The sequence below is a fragment of the Rhagoletis pomonella genome, unplaced genomic scaffold (assembly GCF_013731165.1).
Source record: "Rhagoletis pomonella isolate Grant_MI unplaced genomic scaffold, Rhpom_1.0 Rhpom_scaffold_00013, whole genome shotgun sequence".
Lineage (NCBI taxonomy): Eukaryota > Metazoa > Arthropoda > Insecta > Diptera > Tephritidae > Rhagoletis > Rhagoletis pomonella.
In genome coordinates, this window is record NW_023458567.1 from 5,101,768 (window position 1) to 5,122,493 (window position 20,726).

General features: G+C 31.9%; 2 protein-coding genes and 1 long non-coding RNA gene across 6 annotated transcripts in view; 2 read left to right on the plus strand and 1 right to left on the minus strand.

The window, feature by feature from the left end:
- LOC118748581 (high affinity cationic amino acid transporter 1) overlaps window positions 1-799 on the plus strand; it is a 32,342-nt gene extending 31,543 nt beyond the window's left edge. For 3 of the 4 annotated variants that reach the window (XM_036483117.1, XM_036483118.1, XM_036483119.1), the window contains exons 13-14: window positions 44-155; window positions 229-401. In XM_036483117.1, coding sequence (XP_036339010.1) covers window positions 44-155; window positions 229-401 — 285 coding nt within the window. Of the gene's footprint in view, window positions 1-43; window positions 156-228 lie in introns of all 4 variants that reach the window. The other variant, XM_036483120.1, reaches the window with a different exon arrangement.
- Window positions 1-20,726, minus strand: part of LOC118748596 — a 165,234-nt gene that overhangs the window by 24,068 nt on the left and 120,440 nt on the right. The window lies entirely within an intron of this gene.
- LOC118748579 (AP-1 complex subunit beta-1) lies at window positions 9,694-13,794 on the plus strand. The gene is made up of 7 exons (XM_036483115.1): window positions 9,694-9,704; window positions 10,108-10,235; window positions 10,306-10,476; window positions 10,542-10,727; window positions 10,798-11,484; window positions 11,547-12,359; window positions 12,422-13,794. Exons 2-7 carry the CDS (start codon window positions 10,128-10,130, stop codon window positions 13,208-13,210), a joined length of 2,754 nt encoding a protein of 917 aa, XP_036339008.1. The 5' UTR covers window positions 9,694-9,704; window positions 10,108-10,127; the 3' UTR covers window positions 13,211-13,794.

Here is a 20,726-nt window from a genome sequence, read left to right on the forward strand (position 1 = left end):
GATTCAAAAAAAAAAAAAAAAACATATTTTAAACTTTTTTCAGAGTAAAAATGTTGAAGAGAAAGCTGTTTGGGATCAACCAACGTATATGAATCAAAGCAATGAGCCAGTGTGGGCCACAAAGGATACATGCACTAAGCATACAGCAACAACAAGTGGGTGCAACAATTTTGCCACACGAACATATACTTTATATTTTCCTTTTGCTTTTGCTTGTGCACATTTCAGAACGTTCCAACACAACAAATTATTCCAAAGCAACTGAAAGCAATTCCACAAATCAACAACAACAAAGAAATTCCACTAGTACAAGAAATACAACAGCGAATTCCACAACAACAAGTGATGGCAAATTTACCATGTTCATCGATGAAACGCAATTCCCAACGTGGGATGATTAAAAGTGGCAGGAAAAAGTGAAAACCAAACGTATTTAATTAGTACTATTCCAGAAAAATGAAAAACATAAAGAAACAAAAAAAGTAAAACCAAAACTAAGTTAATAATTTAACAAGGAAAGCGGCACTTAACAATGTACCATACACGCGTATAGAGAAAATATAGACAAAATATAAATAGTTAAAATAAAAATATTAAAAATTGACTTATTGTTATGAGTAAAATTTAAGTGTAGCATTTTTTTTTAAATAGTATATTAAACAAAAATACGCATTTTATGTTTTAAATTGATAAAATAGATTTTTGTGATTCCTTATATACATACATATAGATAAGTTCATGGCGAAGGAACTGTTAGAATATGTACATAGCGTGCAAGTGATTTGCAAAACTTCAAAAAGAAATAAAAAATACAAATTTAAGAAAAATACATATGGCGTATGTGTAAAGAAAACACATACATACATATGTACAAGAATGCAAATACTATACACATAGTTATAAAAGAAATTCTCATTATAATTAACATTATTAATATTATAATTATACATATTTAGTATCTAATAAATATTTAAAAAAATATATTAATGATGAGGTTATTAAATAATGTTTGCGAAACTAGTTATACATATAAACATTACATACATACTATATTGTAATTTAAAGCAAATTATATTTATATATTATACATATGTATATACATAAGTATGTATACATACAGCATGTACACATACACTAATGCATAAAATTCTTATTAAATTTAACAAAAAAATAAGAATACTGAATAATAAAAATTTTTAAATTTTACTTAGTAAATTTACTCATCAAAAACATACATAAATGCATACAACAAACACACACACATATGTAATTTTAATGCCGAAAGCTATAAACAAACATGCATAACTAAATTTAAAAAAAGTTAAATGCAGACAGAAAAGGTAGAGTGCATTGATAGCATTTGGCGAGTACAAGTGCATGAACACATTCTAAATGCATACACACATATGTGTGTATGTACATATGTACATAAATGTACATTAGACCGTACCAGAAAAAAAGTTCGCCGTACACCCCTGAGTCTAAATTATTTTTTTCGAGGCAATTTGTAATTTGTTTTGTTGAACGTTGGGGGAACATATACAGCTGCCGTCAAATTAATAGCACCATATGGTTCGCAACTTTTGTTTATTTATTTATTATTAATATTTATTAATAATATTATAATTATAATAATTATTAAATTATAGTTCGACCTATAACCAAAATCACATAAGGAAAAGTTTTAAAGCTTACACAAAGTTCACAAAAATTAATCAAATTTCAAAAAACTGCACCTCTCATTTCAAAAATTGTTTTCTAGAATTTTTAATCAATCAGTTTAGTATAATAACGTGCAAGTTTCAAGTTTTTAAAAATTACCTTTGATTTTTTCAAAATACTCGAAAAAAAATCTAAAAATATACCGGTAATAGTTAGTGACTTGAAAGTTGTACTTTAGATATTATACTATAATTGAATAGGCTCAAAAACTGCATACTCGAAAATTTTCCTAAAATTATAGACAAAAAGTTGGAAATTTTGATTATATTTTTGGTTTTACTAATTTAAGTGAACTTTGTGCAAGCTTTGAAACTTTATCTTTATTTATGTTTTCCTTTATAGATCGAACTACTACTAGCCTAATGCCAGTAAATAGAAGCTTGCCAAAAATCATTAACTTTTGCTAAGGAAGTATGTATTTCGATACGAAGGCATTTTCGAACTTTTTGGTGCCGAACGTAAAATTTCGTAAATAAATAAATATTTCGCCATGTCTTCGGCATTTACGGTATGATATATAGATGTTATATATATTTTTTTTTTGTTCTAAACTTAATTGATCTCAAGTACCCATTCTAGTACTTACCCACAAGATCTCAGCTCTTATCCCATAACGTACTACCCCAATATTAGTAAATTAAAGCTCACCAAAAATCATTAGCCCTGAAACTGTAAAAAGGCAAAGGCCAAAAAAATTCAGTTTTTTTTCCGAAAATGCTTTGCAAAAATTCTTTAGACTCAGGGGAGAACGGCCAACTTTTTTTGTTTGCTTTTAAGGTGGTACGGTCTAATGTACATACCCTGCCAGCAATTGGAAGAAAATTTTTAGTATTTACAAACAAAAAAACATATTTTCTATCGCTTTTCTACCTTCCTAGCAGGTTATTTTTTTTTGTCAGTTTGTTCTCCATTTTCAGGTGATCAATCATGTTTAACTACTTATGTACATATTAAACAGATGTGATGTTAACTTTTTTATACATTCATATTTAGTTAAAATTTCATAGAATATGGCTGCAATTGAGCTTGCAAGCTAAATAGAATCCGGAAGCGGATAAGAACTAGAAAATTTTTACAGAAATGTCGTACCGAATTAGTGACTTCCGCGATAGAAAATGCTGACAGGGTATGTACATTAGAAGGGTCCGAAAATACATAGGAAAAGCACCTTTTTGGAATTTTCCCGCTGCCATCAACAGAACTTAAGAATAGCGAAAATAAGGAGACCCGTATTTTTTATTTGAAAATTAGTTAATATTTAACAGTGCCGTCGGGTCTTTGATGTTTTGATGTTTCCCATATATTTTACATGGGGAAAATAGATTTTTCCTTAGAATTGCTATAAAATCATTAAAAATAAATATTTTCTATCAAATAAGAATATTTCCCTTCAGAAATCTACCAAAATAATTAAACATGGGCACATTTCTAACTTTAAAATTTTACACAACGTTACGAACACATAAATAGCACATTTTCTATAAAAGAAATAAGATTATCGGTTATGAAAAAGTAGTAGGCCAAACTTTAAAATTTAAATATGTATAAATTTAATTTTTTTTTTTAAGATTTCTGAAGAGAAAGACTCTTGTGCGGTCAAAAAAATTTTACTTTGAACTATTTTATAGCAATTTTACAAAAAAGTATATTTTTGATTAACCGATTTGAAAATAAAAAATACGGATCACCTTATTTTCGATATTCTTCAGTATTAGGGGGTGGCCGGAAAATCCCTTTGAACCACCTTAATGTACATGCATACATACAGTCAATGGCAAATGTTAGTGTACACCTTGTTCTAATGAAATATTTACAATTGTCTTCATGAAATTTTTTGTCATTCATTATTATTTTTTAAATATAGTTCATTCTACAACAAAAACCATATAAAGCAAAGTTTCACACTTTATATAAAGTTCACAAAGATTCAAAAAATTTTCATAAAAATTTAAAAAATTTTATTCAGAATTTCTAGAAAATTTTCGAGTATGCACCTTTGTAGCCCGTTCAATTTTAAAAATAGATTTTGATCACGTGTTTTATGGAAGAAAACGCGCAACACCCACCACAAAAAAATTTAAAAAAATCAACGGTAACTTTCAGCGACTTGAAATTTGCACTGTGAATAAGAATGTTTAAACTTTGATGAAAAATGTTTGAATTTTTGTGAACTTTATATTAAGTGCGAAACTGTGATTCATATGGTTATGTTGTAAAATGAACTATATTTTCATAAATAATTAATGAAACAAATTTCTCATGAAAATAAGTGTGAACATTATATTATAACAAGGTGTACACTTACATTTGACACTGACGGTACGTACATATATAACTGCATACAAACATAAAAATAGTTGTTAAATATTTAAATTGATTTTTCGTAAATATCAAAGTTAATACAATGCTGAGTGTGAAAATAATTATTTTTAACCACATACATACATAGAAAACAATCTAACTGTTATATCCAACGTGCTATTGTTACAAAATTTATGCAGAATTTCAATTTCATTAATGCCATATCTATTGTGAAATGAAATGTTACGAAAAAAGTAGTCAAAATATAAAAACTACGGAAACCAGTTGTAAATTTAATAAAAGAAAAAGAACTACATAAAATACGGCCATATGTATAGTATGTATATTGTATAAAAAAAACACATACCAAAGTAAAGCATGACAACTAAGTACCGAAAATGAATAAAAATATCTGAAAATTGTAACAACCAATAACAATTTTGAAGCTAAAAGCCTAAAAGCTAGTGAATAAAAAAATATATGTAAATGAACGAAAAACAGGCAAAAACATAACCAGTTCGTTTGACCCCGAATATACCTCTACTTTATTGATAAAAATGTTAAAATGCAATAAAAATTTTATGAACTGCTGCGGTCGCGAAAAAAGTTCATATGAAATTTATAAGAAGAAACAGTAAGAAAACCACTGAAAGTTGAAAGTGAGTGATGAGCGATTGGGCATTATTTTCAAGCCATTACTACTTTGTTTCATAATATTTAAGCAAACGCTGAACTGTTATTAAAAAAATCAAGTTTTTACTAACTAAATGCTTCATCACACACACAGTTATGAAAATGACTTTTTTTTTTAAATTTTATTAGTTATATGTAAGTTAAACGCTTTGGAAATGCTGAAAAAGTATTTTTTCTCCTTTAATGAGGGGTAAATATAAAATATTTTTATCTAATAAATTTATAAATTTTTATACTGAACTTAAAAAAACTATTGCTTACTAAATTATGTAAATTAACAAATCAAATTTTTATATACAAATACTTATACGTGCGTGTGTGTATTCTTCGTTTGTTTGTTAAAACACAATTTCATATTTGATCAAAGCCATTGGGTCAGCTTTGATCTATGGAATTGTGCGGATTTGACAAAATAAATATGCAACTCTAATGTAAACAATTTTAAATTTACTTTTATATACAAAAAAATTATACATATGTCAACTAATACAATTCTCACTGCTGAAATTAAATGTTTTGTAAGAATTAAGAATTTTTAAGGCATAAAAGCTTTAGTGCATGTACATTACAGGTTATGCACTCTCTCTCTCTCTCTATGTATCTTTTTTATATGTATTTACTTTATACAATGTAATAATAAGTTAAAAATTTAATAAGTATGTACTTCATTTTGTTTAATACTAACTAAACAAATTAAAATTTAAAAAGCAAAAGAAAAATTATCAAAATTATTTAATGTCACTTCGACACTGTAAATTATTTTTGAAAATTTATTAGCTATAGCGCATTGTGTGTAATAAAATTAAAAAAGAACTTGTTAAGATACCAAAACAAATATACAATTCAAACAGATGAGGGTTACATGAAGAACCATTTTACAAAATTGTTTCGCGATATTTACTGCAAGCATGTAGTTGAGATTACACATGCCAAAATAGCAATAAAAAATATGCCTAAAAGCAGTAAGGAGTAAAAGTGGAACAAGTCTAAGAACTCGCGTAAATAAAAACATATCTTATTTTTTTTGTAACACAAGTAAAGGAAATCGAGTGGTCTTATTTAGATAGCAAGCGAAGAGTTTCCAAAACGCAGATGAAATGGAGGAATTTCAATTGAATTAGGAGTATTTAAAAAAAATTTAACGCGAATGCGAATGCTCAAGCGGATATGTTAGGTGTATTTTTTGAATTAACTATAATGTAATGAAACGACTACTGCGCTTTGTTGAACTTTACGAAGTTCCTTTAGGCGGTTACAGCGCCAAAAACGAAAATATGCTTCAGAAGGAAAATAAATTTTACTATAACTTTAACCATTCGAAACCGTATGCAGAATTTTAAACCACTCGGTCAGGGTGTCCGCACTTTCCCCCTCTAGACGTTTTTTATGTCAAGGAATAGCCCATTGAACCAACTAAGACACTTCACAAATTAAATGAAATTCGTGTATAAAAATACATACATATACATATGCATGTACATATTTGTCTGTTTCCGTTTTCCTGATTTCGAGATAACTGGCATTCGTCTGTACCACCATTTTACTAACCTTTAAATTTGTTGAACTCAACCTCCAATTTTCTGATTACTTCATACTCCTACACTCCTATCTTCACTCACACATTTCACACTTTTAATTTCACTACCTTAAACAAACACAAATAATTTATTATTATTATAAAAGTACTTTTAATTCATTTGAAATTCACGAGCAATTAGTCAGCTGTATTTTCAGCTAGCCGGATACACTTTATAACGGAACGCCATTGTCAGTGAAGGTAAAAATATTTAGTCGACGATAAACACTAAACACATCCCAGACTGCTTAGTGGAAAATATCGATAAACAGAATTTGAAAATGTGTCATGCACATATTTATGTACACACACATACAAATATACAAAGTTATTTTATTGCAATAAAACACTTCCTTGGACTATTGAAAAACATAGTTGGGTGTAACTAAACTTAAAAAAAGGAAAACAAACAATATCCAATGCTACCAGAAGTAAACAACGCACTCTCATAAATTTTGTTCTTCCAAAGCAGAACAATTTCGATATCTCTCCTTCATTGGGAGCACAAGCCGGTACCACCTGAATCACAAAAGGAAATAGTAAATAACACATGATGATATACACACTAAATTTGCAATTTTTTGGAATTGCTAATAAACTTTATTACATAACTATTACAGTTAATAGATACAAAAGCTGAGACGCAAAGAAAGTAAAGAAGCGCATTTTTTATCAAAACGCAGTTACATGAAACTTAACAAAATGAGAGAAAAAACTGTATTTTTCGAATTTTTATTTCTACAAACTTTTTAATTAATTATTCATGTTTAAATATGCTAAATGCTCTACAGCAGTTACATAAGTAAACTTATCGATAATCACAGTAACTAAAGAAAGCTGAATAACGTCATAAAATAAAAGTAACTGTAACTTCACTCCTACACAACTATATAAAAACGGAGGCAAAGCAAACTATTTTTGAAAGTAATTAATTGTTGAAAAAGAGGATTAACAGAAAAGTATGCAAAAACCGTTTACCAAGTAAATAAGCAACATGTTTACAACCGACTACACTGATTTAAATGATTTTCCGCTGAAATGTGTGTACCTAAGTTTTTTATTTATTTAATAAGACTGAATTTTTGAAATTATTGTTAATACGCGCAAGGGTATTATTTAAAAAATAAATGAATTGCAGCCAAAATTCGGTAATCAAATTCAAATGTTCGAAACAAAGTTAAAAATATTGGCCGCCAAATTCAAAAAACCTGCTACCATAAATTATATGTACGTGTGTACCATTATTGAATTATTATACTCTTAAATAGTAAAACAAAAATGAGTAAAATAAACGAAATTTCACAACTTTTAATACTACTTATATACATTCATACATATATTGTAATTAACTTATATTACATACATATATTCGAAAATAAAAATTTACTGCAGATAAACTGATGCAATTAAATAAATATACAACATTCATATTAAGTCAATGAAGAAAAACTTGACTAAAAAATACACAACAACATAGAAATACATAAATCAAGATATTTAACAGAATAATATCTTAAGAAACTTTACCACTCGACAACAAAGCAAGGAAAGTAAAACTACCGAAAGCAAGATATTAACAATAAACCATAAGAAAATTTAGAAAACTGTTAAAAACCTACCAATTACATAAAAAATAACATAAATAAATCGAAAAGAGAGCATGTGAAACTCATTTTCGTACATTTTTCTTCATTTATTTTATGTGTTACAAACTTTAAGCTAAATTTAAATTATTAAATACCTAAATTAAAAAAAAAAATAATAAAAAATATTAAAAAATAAAAAATAAACATTTGTTTGCTAGAACATTAATAACAGCTGTTTTAATATTTATATATGTACCAAAAGGAAATACATAAACACATATTTTGCGAATTTTTCACAGAAAGTTAACATTGAACACCCAAATTTATATACATAGGTACATACATAAATCAACAAGTTGTATGGAAAGGTCTTTTTTACATCTTTTCAAAATGATTGTGTTGCTTATTGGCCGTTTAGTATAATTTAATAATTTATTTTTGAGCTATAGGCCGTATGTTAGATAAAACATTAAATGTTTTTCTGTTTTATTTACTTTTTAGTTTTATTTTGGTCGATATTTCGCCTTCAGTCTGAAGGCATCTTCAGGAACTATTATCTTTGGTCGGTCGACTCAAAATTATTTTAATTTTCATGAATAAAGCTTGGAATCAAGCTCTCGAGAAAAATCACAAGAAATATTTTTCATTATTTCTGTATAAGAGCATTTTTTTCTTGAGAGCTGCAAACTGATTTGAGAATTTTGATAGAAGAAAATTTCTTTTCCATTTTTGTGCGTCATTTTATATGAATTTTTTCTTGAGAGCTGGAGGAAGCCCTTAAGCCCATAAAGAAAGTAAGCATAGTTGCAAAATTTATAGGAGAAAAAAACTTCTAATAGCCATTTTTCTCAAGCATTTCACAAAACTTGGAATACAACATTGTGTGTGTTTAAGGCAACGCAAAATCCACCGATCTTTATTAACAAAGATTAAGAGATTACGTATTATTGTGACCTTATCGGATTTTCGGTGCCTCTTTTGGAACTAGCAAATTTGCCATTCATTCAATATAAACGAGTAAAAATAAAACAAGTACTATTTACCTGAGGAGAGCGGGGGATCAGGTTGCTGAAGTTGCAAGTTTTTACTGGATTTGTACTGGACAAATTTTTACTTGTAACAATTTGCCAGTACGAAAAACAGCTGATCGCATGTTGCTGAATGCAATTTAAACTAATAAGGTAACTGTTTATGGGTTTTTATTGTTGAAATTGGCAAAATAAACTTATTTAAATATAATATATATTGTTTTATTAGGAATTTGCAGCGAATAAACAATCCATTTATCAGCGGCTCATAAAACTTGCATATTATTACGGGATTTGCGTTCGCGTACTTTTTTGGATATTTTTTCTATGAGAGCGAATTCTCAGAAATTAAGTTACTGGAGAGTTGCTGGCGAATTACTGAATAATTTGTAAACAGACAAAACTAATTTCTATCAGCTAATCGTCGAGTTGGCAAGTTTTTGCAAATTTTCAGTCCGCGTACTATTTTGCATACTTTTCTCATGTGATGGAACAGATAAAAACCTATTATTTTATTAAACTATTTACCATTTCAATGTAAAATGTACAATTTCCTTTTAACTTTATTTTAAATTTTGAATTCCACCACCACGTTCAACCACGTTTCCTTTTCCCTTCGTTTTGTGTTGCGCACTACGTAATCGATATACTGCAAAAATTATCGACACATATTCCACCCACTGTGTGAAATGACACGCGCTATGCACAATAAACATACCTCGAAAAATCATTATTTTTTCATTGTTGGAAAGTTTTCGTCGCTACGTTAAAAATTGTAATTTCATTCACTAAAACAAGGTAAAAGCATAGTTTTTGTGCAAAAAATGGTAAATTAATGACTAAACGTTGTATATATGGAAAAGAGTATGAAAAATTCACCTCAAATGTGTGGAAAACACAGCAAGAAAACTTGCCGAGCTGACGCCCCTTCGTTGAAAAAGTGATACTCCGTTGGTGCTGAGTGACACATAATACAGCGTTTTGTATACGCGAATTATGCAGGCGGGCCGGGCTATATTGATTAAACGACAATATGGGATGAAGACCAAAAGCTGCTGTTAGCATTAGCAATTAAGAGTGAGGCTAGCCGGAAAGAACCTAGATTAGATTCTGGCAAATTACAGGCATTTCAGGAGCATTTCATGATATTCCAACAACAACAACTACCATTTGCATCTCTAATAAGTTCATTTTATTTCAGTTGATACGAGTGCATAAAAAATGACCGACTCCAAGTATTTTACAACCACCAAGAAAGGTGAAATCTTCGAGCTTAAATCGGAGTTGAATAATGATAAAAAGGAAAAGAAAAAGGAAGCCGTGAAAAAGGTATGTTTAAGAAAAAAAAACCAAGCAGTTTTGTTTTTGAAATATCTTAGTAAACCATTTATCAAAAAAGGTTATCGCCAGCATGACTGTGGGCAAAGATGTATCGGCGCTATTCCCTGACGTGGTGAACTGCATGCAAACGGATAATCTGGAGCTAAAGAAATTAGTATATTTATACTTGATGAACTACGCTAAATCCCAACCGGATATGGCAATTATGGCTGTTAATACTTTTGTAAAGGTATTTAATTAATGAAAACTAAATTCTCAAGTCGCACATGAATCAACACTCTTGCACTTCCTTAGGATTGTGAAGACTCCAATCCGCTTATACGCGCACTGGCCGTACGCACAATGGGTTGCATACGCGTCGACAAAATAACTGAATATTTATGTGAGCCACTACGCAAGTGCTTGAAGGATGAGGACCCTTACGTGCGTAAAACTGCTGCTGTATGTGTTGCAAAGTTATACGACATCTCATCTTCTATGGTAAATTTATAAATCTTCAATTATTTTTATCAAGTAAACACGAATTGGCCCTACATACTCCTAACTTCAGGTAGAGGATCAGGGATTCTTGGACCAGCTTAAGGATTTGCTTTCTGATTCCAACCCTATGGTAGTGGCTAACGCTGTTGCCGCACTTAGCGAAATCAATGAGGCCAGCCAATCGGGTCAGCCACTAGTCGAAATGAACTCAGTTACCATCAATAAACTACTCACAGCACTTAATGAGTGCACCGAATGGGGACAAGTGTTCATACTCGACTCACTAGCCAACTACAGTCCCAAAGACGAGCGTGAAGCTCAATCGATTTGCGAACGTATCACGCCACGCTTGGCACATGCCAATGCAGCAGTGGTTTTAAGCGCCGTAAAGGTGTTGATGAAGTTGCTGGAGATGCTCTCAAGTGACAGCGACTTCTGTGCAACACTTACCAAGAAATTGGCACCACCACTGGTTACGCTGCTTTCCTCAGAACCAGAGGTGCAATATGTTGCATTGCGCAACATTAATTTGATTGTACAAAAGCGCCCAGATATTCTGAAGCATGAGATGAAAGTGTTCTTTGTCAAATACAATGACCCAATTTATGTAAAATTGGAAAAATTAGACATTATGATCCGATTGGCAAACCAAACCAACATTGCACAGGTGTTGAGCGAGTTGAAGGAGTACGCTACTGAGGTGGATGTGGACTTTGTGCGAAAAGCCGTTCGCGCCATTGGACGTTGTGCTATTAAGGTGATTTTTAGGACAGAAGAGAACATTATTTGTGCTTAAACAATTTTTCCTTATATACTTAGGTTGAGCCCTCCGCAGAGCGCTGCGTTTCCACGCTACTCGACTTAATCCAAACTAAGGTCAACTATGTGGTACAAGAGGCCATCGTCGTCATCAAGGACATTTTCCGCAAGTACCCGAACAAATATGAGAGCATCATCAGCACATTGTGTGAGAATCTCGATACACTCGATGAGCCAGAGGCACGTGCTTCAATGGTTTGGATTATTGGCGAATATGCTGAGCGCATTGACAACGCCGATGAGTTGCTCGATAGTTTTTTGGAAGGTTTCCAAGACGAGAATGCTCAAGTGCAGCTGCAGCTGCTAACTGCAGTGGTCAAACTATTTTTGAAACGGCCATCCGACACGCAGGAGCTCGTACAGCATGTGCTCTCGCTGGCCACACAAGACTCTGACAACCCTGATTTGCGTGACCGTGGCTTTATATACTGGCGTTTGCTGTCCACTGATCCAGCTGCAGCCAAAGAAGTGGTCTTGGCTGACAAGCCATTGATTTCAGAGGAAACTGATTTGTTGGAGCCAACGCTGCTGGATGAGCTGATCTGTCACATTAGTTCGTTGGCGAGTGTCTACCACAAGCCACCAACCGCATTTGTTGAGGGACGCGGCGCTGGCGTGCGAAAGTCGCTACCAAATCGCGCACCAGCAGCAGGCAGTGCCGAACCAGAAGCTGGTGGCGAAGCTATGGTTATACCGAATCAAGAATCTTTGATTGGCGATTTGTTGTCGATGGACATTAATGCGCCCGCCATGCCCGTGGCCGCACCAACTACCAGCAATGTAGATCTGCTCGGCGGCGGCTTGGATATTTTGGTAAGCTTTCAAACTTTAATATTTGTCTGCTATTTATAAAGAAAATTTATTTAAATTTTCAGCTCGGCGGTGGTCCGGCAGAACCTGCAGCTGGTGGGGCCACCAGCTTGCTCGGCGACATATTCGGCCTATCTGGCGCCTCCCTCACTGTGGGCGTGCAAATACCGAAAATTATTTGGTTGCCCGCTGAAAAGGGTAAGGGTCTCGAAATACAGGGCACATTCTCGCGCCGCAATGGCGAAATCTTCATGGATATGACGCTCACCAACAAAGCAATGCAACCCATGAGTGGTTTTGCTGTACAGTTAAACAAAAATAGCTTCGGGCTGATACCCGCTTCGCCCATGCAGGTGGCACCGGTGCCACCGAATCAGAGCACTGAGGCGACTTTACCGTTAGGCACACATGGCCCCGTACAGCGTATGGAGCCATTGAATAATCTGCAAGTGGCAATCAAAAACAACATTGATATTTTCTACTTTGCTTGCCTTGTACATGGCAATGTACTCTTTGCCGAGGACGGTCAGTTGGATAAGCGCGTATTCTTAAACACCTGGAAGGAGATACCGGCCGCCAATGAGGTGCAATACAGCTTGAGCGGAGTAATCGGCACCACCGATGGCATTGCCTCAAAAATGACTACCAACAATGTATTCACCATAGCCAAGCGTAATGTCGAGGGACAGGATATGTTGTATCAATCGCTAAAATTAACAAATAACATTTGGGTTTTGCTCGAATTGAAGCTGCAGCCGGGTAATCCGGACGCGACATTGAGTCTGAAATCGCGTTCGGTGGAGGTGGCGCCAATGATATTCGCCGCTTACGAGGCCATCATACGCTCGCCATAAACGGCGGGAGACTGCTGTTAGATTTTTAAAATATTAAAATTTCATCAATGACATACCTACATAGATAAATGCTGTGTTCGTATGGAATAGAAGCTGGTGTCGAAAGGCTGGATTTAGTTTAATGCCTCACTGGCGCCGAGCCGTTGAAGAACTTTTGGCAAATAAGCGTGCAAGAAATAGTTTCGAACTAGCAAGCCAATATTCTTATTAAGTCTCATCAAAAAATTCCTTATCATTTAAAGAATAAAGGGAATGCCGCATTATACTACAGCCAGCTTCCCGACATAAGCTACTATTCGATACAAAACACAATGAATTTATTCAAACTTTGGAACTACAAGTATTTTAGATCAGCGCAAAAAAACAACTTTCCAAAATTATTGGAGCGCATTTTGACTTAATAAATTGTTGCAAGCAAAATGTTTTTGGTATATAAAAATTATTTAGTTAAACGCATGCACAGCGCAAAGTACATATGTACGTAAGTGTGGTATGTAAAATCTGCAGAGAATTATTTTAAAAATAAACATTCCCGAATTTTGAAGTTGAAAAAATATGTTTGCGATTTTTACATAAATTTTTTTTTTTAGTTTAAGTATTAAAACAAATTGTTAAGCTAATAAATATCAATATACATACATATACTATACGCATACGAATAAAATATAATCAAGGTGTTTAAAATAAAAAGTATGACTTTGAATTTAATTAAAACTATGTCAATTTGGAGCAACAACAAAGCAAAAATAAGTAATTTTTAGCCAAAAAACAAAACTGACTTCTATTCTCATATACAATTTCTTCATGAACCAATGATCGGATTTTAACCAAATTAGAATGGGACCACCTGTGAGGTAACACCTTTCCTTTAAAGGAAAAACGAATTATAGAAATCGGTTAACGTGGTCCAAAGTTAGGCGATAACATACATAAAAATAAAAAATCCGACGATTCTTCTTCCTTTTTGTGAAGTAGGCTAAAAAATTACGATGCAAATTTAATTTCTCTAGTCCCCCGTATCAAAATATGAGTTTTCATAAAAAGTGGACTTAGCAACTTTTCACTCTTAAGCTAGCGATCTGTAACAAAATCACAAGGTGACAAGGTACTTCTTTTTTTAATCTAAAATGGCTAAAATATAGAAGCAAGTATATTAATTAACAACACATTTCTGCACTATCTTTTTACGAGACATTTTATGGTATCGGTAATATCAATAGCAGTTCAATATGGTATTGTAAAACTTTGTAGGAAACTAAAAAAAAAAATCAACAAATTTTCCTCCAAATTTCAAACTTTTTTTCTCAGAAGTTTTAATTTATTTTTTTTTGAGTTTTATAGCCCATTCGGTTTTAGTATTATAATGTGAAAGTTTAAGGTGACTAATAGTTACCGTTGATTTTTTTAATTTTTTTTCGCATCTGCTTCCATAACACAGTTTATTTTTATATGCAAAAAACCGCAACACCTTCTCCAAAAAGAATCTTAAAAAATCAAAGATAATTATTAGCCAGTTTAAACTTGCACCACAGTTGAATGGACCATAAAATGGTATACTCCAAAAAATTCTAAGCGTGCGTACACACACAAACCCGAGCGCCTGCGTACAACGCAATGCGGAGGGAAGCGAAGCTGATGAAAGTGGAGCGGAGCTTTTTGAATGTAATCGGTCGTAAAGATATCCCAAAATTGACCTTCAATGAAAAGCGGCTAAAATAATTGTACATTTTGTTTCTATTGCTTTCTCGAAAAATAGATTTTCGCGGTGGCCTTAAACTTCAAATTTCTAAAAGTTGATAAAATAGGCATCGGCTTTGAAAAGGCTTTAGTAGGACAATAGTTTTGATTGGAGTTGCCACGTTTTTAAAAACTGAAGTATATTAAATATTTCAGCATGAATTTAAAAAAAAAAGTATTTAATAACTAGGGCTGGGAATCTCAAGTAAATACATGTTTTTATTAGGCATCTTCTAATGGAAATGGTTAAGTTATCTTTGGAATTTCCTTTAAAATGGCATTTAGTCGATAGTGTATATTTTGCAAAAATGTCTGTTTAAACATCTCTTGAAAAAAAATTACCAATAATTTTTTTCTACTTATTAATCTGAGCCACTGTATTAAACTGTCAATGTTTCTATTTACACAAGATTGTAATTGTTGTATGCATTGTATTATAAAACTAATTGTTTTCGTTATTTTCTTGTTAAAATATAGTATTATTTTTTCTTGTACCGCCAATCAAATATTAGGAAAACATTTTTAATTGTATATTTGCCTTTTTATAGCGCATGTTTTTGAATTTTAATTGCATATTAAGTGCGCATATTTTAGATTTTTTGCGCATGAGATTCCTAGCCCTATTAATGCTAATTTAATCTAAAAATTTTAAATTAAACACTACAGTATTATTAAAAAAAATATACAGTGCTATCTGGGTCGAGTGAACTAATTAATGCAAGACCAGTTCATAAAATGCAGATTGTTCACTATATCCAGATTGAGTTTTTTGTTCTTTAAAATCAATTTTATTGCGCAGTACGTCTTTTGAAGTTAAATTTTTAAGAACTCTGAAATGTCGTCTTTTCCCTCAGCTAATGCCAACACATGTTTCCTGTTGTTGTTCTATCGTTGTCGTCAAGCTCTATTAGCGGTAGACCCTGGAAGCGTGCAGCCTCGATGGGATCTGTCCATAAGGCCAGAGGCGTTGGCAGGGTGGGGTTCAGTGGGTATGCGAAGAGATGCTGCGAGTCATGGGGCTTCTCTCCGAATGCGGGCAATTCATTTGGCACATCTGCATTTATTCTGCTCAAGTATGAGTTCAACCTGCTGCAGTAGCCAGATCGAAGTTGGGCTATGGGGTCCGAGTCTCCCGAGGCAGACGAAGCTCTGTCTCGTCCACGTCTGGTGGTTGCGTGCCCATAACGGCATACACAGATCGAGAGTCTATATAACTGTCGGTAGGCTGTTGGGTCCAGAGATAGTTTTTTGAACCCCCGGACTTCGTCCGTCAGTTCATAAAGATGCGTTCTGACGTGCCGTCGCGAGGGTTCTTCCGCAAGCAGATGTCTGTTCGGGTACCTAACACGGTGACACCCTACTAGGCATTGCTTGCAGAGCATTGTGTTTAGCTCCTTAATCGGGAGCATATTGGCCTCGTTGCGGAGGTGATGTTTCGGCAACATCAGAAGGCATCCTGTCGCTGTCTGAGTGCCGTGTTTTGGCAAGTCTGCAGTTTCATCCACTGCGTCCTACTAGTCCCCGATAACCACACAGGCGTTGCATAGTTCAGAACCGGGCGGCCAATTGCCTTGTACGTTGCCAGCAACGTTTCTTTGTTCTTTGTCTTAGGGGAGAGGGTTAGGCTCCGTGCAGTGACGAAGCGAGAAAGCTCGGTGAAATAACCATTACCAAGCAATCGTCACCATAAGAGACAATCGAGACTACCTCTGGTGGTTGAGGGAGCTTAGAAATGTAAATGTTGAACAGTAGTGGGGAAAGGGCGCCACCCTGTTGAACTCGCTGTTTTAATTTTCCTAGGTTTGCTCGATTTGTCTCTAAAGATCACTGACGACCACTCAGGTATTTCGCAGCCCACCGTTTGTCTTCTAGTAGCGTCACTTGAATAGTTCTATATAGCTATCGGGCGAGAAGACTCTCCTTTGTTGGACGGTTTCCCCGGTGGACAATCACCTCACGGTTGACCAAAGCTTGCTCACACCAGAGGCGAAGTTACAGGTCTTCAGATGGTCTTCCCACTTCTTCCGCTTATGTACGTTCACTAGTTGCCGAATCTCCGAGCTGAGATCCCTGATACGGGGATTTACGGGATCGGCCTGGCGAAGGGATTAACCTTTTTGTTATTAAATTTGTCGTTACAGTTTTGAATTTGGAAGGAATTGGTTTTCAATTTGGTTCACTCTACAAAGACACAAAATTGTTCACTCTATAGAGTACTCAATGGAAAACTTTTCATGTTCACTCTTTCGAGGTGTTCGTAGCATCGGGTGTTCACTCCAGCCAGATAACACTGTATAATTAAAATAATACCTATGCAACCATAAAAAATTTACGATAATTTTTCGAGAAAGCTTTAATCCAGGTACGTTTTTGAATTGGTGTTGCCATCTACAAAAATTATTGAAAATAAAAAATAAAATAATGATATATAGATAACAAGCGCGAAGACATAACGGAAATGGATTGTTTTTGAAGTTGTTGTTACCTAAAAATAATTTAGATAACTTTTTGATAGCGAGATATGGCAACGCGTACGTTGTGTCAACTTGTCTGCCTATATTTCGGGTGAGCATAAATTAAACAATTTTCTTTATACACATACTACATAAGCCAAACGTATTTATTGTTTCATCTCTTTTAGGTTACAAATATTACAATCTTACTGCTAATTGAAAGTGAAATAAAAAAATTACATTTATATAAAATACATAGCTGTTTATTTAGTACTATATATTATTATTATTTTTTGTTTTGTTTTGTTATTTTTGCAAAACATAAGGCCACAAGGAATAAGAAAAGAGATTAAAAATAAAAAAATTAGACGTTAAAAGCATCCCCAACGCCACTTCAATAATTATAACGCAGGAAAAACATATGCACATACATACATATCGCCACCTGAAATGCAAAAAGCCGTAACAAAATTTTATTTTTCTTGTATTTCGATGCAATGCAACATAATCAATCGAAACGTACGTGGATTTATGGATTTTCTTTTTGTTAGTTACGGCCTCTCGCATTGCAGTTGACGATATGTAGGTACACATTACACAATTATTTTAATTAAATGCCTTAAGGCGTATACATACTTATATATTTTTTAAATTTGATAGGCTTATGGCCTTATTCATAAAAAATAAAGTAGTTTTAAGAAAGGTTTATAAACTGAAAAATGTATGAGAACGTCGATTTATAAAGCTCTTTAAACCTACTTTATTTTTTATAAATAAGGCCATTATTACTTATTAAATTTAAAAAATGAAATAAGCACAAATAAACTTAAATTAGAGACCTATGAAATATTTCTTAAAGGAAAGTAGTTGTTATTAAGTATATACGCAATATTGTTTTTATATAATTGTTATATTAATAGGTAAATAGTTAATACTTTTTTGCAGTTGTTTCATTTTAGTAGTAACTTTTATTTTAGTCAAGCGTCCATAAGAACGTTTTATAAGTAAGCAGTACACGCTCGCAAGCGCTGAGTCTATACATATATGTATTTTCGTGGAACACAAAATCTCGCTCGTTGAAAGATATACATACGAGTAATTTTACAATTCATCTTTAATATTTTATACATACGCCTACCTAGCATGAATTTATATGAAAACAATAATAGATATGAAATTCCGCATAAAAACGCAAACAAACATGATAATTTTGCGAGAAACCCGTGAAAACTTTGAGCCAAAAGCTGCCATCTGTTGCTGCGTATACAACGACGGTATTTGTTTTTGTGATACGCAGCAGCTGATTAGCGTTCTTTCAGCGGTAAAAGCTATACCAATAGAAATTCTTGTTTTTTTCTTTTAATTGCTTCGTCAGAAAAAAATAAGTTTTTAAATCTTTTTAATAAAAAGAAAAACTTGTAAATCATGTCCCGTTTATATAAAGCATTCGTCTATTTAGAGCAATAATAGTATAGGTTTTGTTTAACTTATAAGAACTACCGATTTAAAACTAAATTTATTTTATTTAATGAATTATTGGTTTTTTCATTATAAATATCTTTTTTTTAAACTTTAAGCTTATACATAATTTTAAAGATGCATGATGTTTCTTATAACCGAAATAGCCTACCAATAAAAATCGAACAAAAATATATAACCTAAATTAGTAACATTAAAAAATTATTTTTTTTATTTTGTATGCTTTTTATTTTCAAACAGAATTTTGAAAAAATTATTATTTTTTAATATTTTACAATTTTATCTCATTTTTTAAATGAAAATTTTATTCAACATCGAATTTAATAGGTAAACATGAACGGCACGAAGCAGCCTTATCAACATATACCTACGTATTTCTATGATTTAACCCTGTTCTTTCATTACTTGAGTTTTCTCCTCTTTACGCAAATTTTTTAATCATCATTGCTTTTTATTTTTATTGTATTTTAATTCATTACTTTTATTTTTATGTTTAATTCCATTTATTTATACTTCTTATTTTTTAATTAAATTATATAATTTTTAAATTTTTTCTTTTGTATTTCATTATTTTCTTCTTAATTCATTTTCTTTTTTTCGTCTATTTATTTTATTTTTTTATATTTTATTTTATTTTTTCATTTTCTTTTTTATTTTACTTTATGCGTTTTATTGTAATTTTCGTTTTATTTTTCTTCCGTATCATTTTTTATTGTTCTTTAATTCTGCTGTTATTTGATTCGACTGCTTTGTTTCGTGTATTATTTTTTGATATATTTTTCAAATATAAATTTTACTCTTTGTATTCGCGTAGTAGCTGAAGCACTTTATTTGCATATTTGTACGTGTGCTCTATGTATGAATGCATACAGTTAATCTCATTTGTTGCTTAAATTTATAAAATTATATTTCTGTTAGCTTAAAATAAATAAATTTTAAGCAGTTCGGCGGTATGGATAGCACACAGTGGGACGATTGCAAAAAAAAGAGCTTTAAATATATATAGTTGCAGTGGGTCGATTTCAACAACAAAAATTAAAAAATATACTTTAATTAGTTTAAAAAATAATAATTAATGTGAGAATTAATATACATACATATATATATATATATTAAAAAATAGTGAAAAAATGATATGTATTCATACATAGAAAAGTGAAAAAATCTCTATTATTTTATTTAGATTTATTTTATTTTGTTATTTGCTTTTAGTTTTAAAATGACTTTTTTTCAATCCATAAAAATGTAGTGGGAAAAATTTAAGAAATAAAATATGATTAAAACAGGTACCGATGATAACCGTTTAATAGCAAGGTTTTTTAAAATCGCTGGTTTTTATTTTTATTTTTTTTATCAATAAACGTTATATTTTTTACTTTTATTTTTTCGGCCAAATTTTATCATCATTTTGTGATTTTGTATTTTTGGCAAACAAAAATAATCGTTATTTTGAATTTTGATTTTTTTCGATCATTTTCAACCGATATAATGGAGACTACGTTGTTACGACCGATTTAAGTATTTTATGATCTAAAAAATGAAATCTGAAAATAATTGTTATATGATAAAAGAAAAATAAAAATCAAAAATAACGATCCGTAATTTATCGAAAAAAATCCAATAACGATTATTTTTGATCGAAAGAATAAAAATCATAAAATAACGGTTAAATTTGAACGGGAAAATAGAAATACAATTATAACGGTTAAATTTAGATTTTTATTATAAAGATCATAATAACCGCTACGGCACCTGGATTAAAAAAAAATTAAGTTCAAATTTTTTACGTTATATAAAACATTGACCTTAAAAACCCATAATCAAAGCATTAAAATTAGATTTTTATT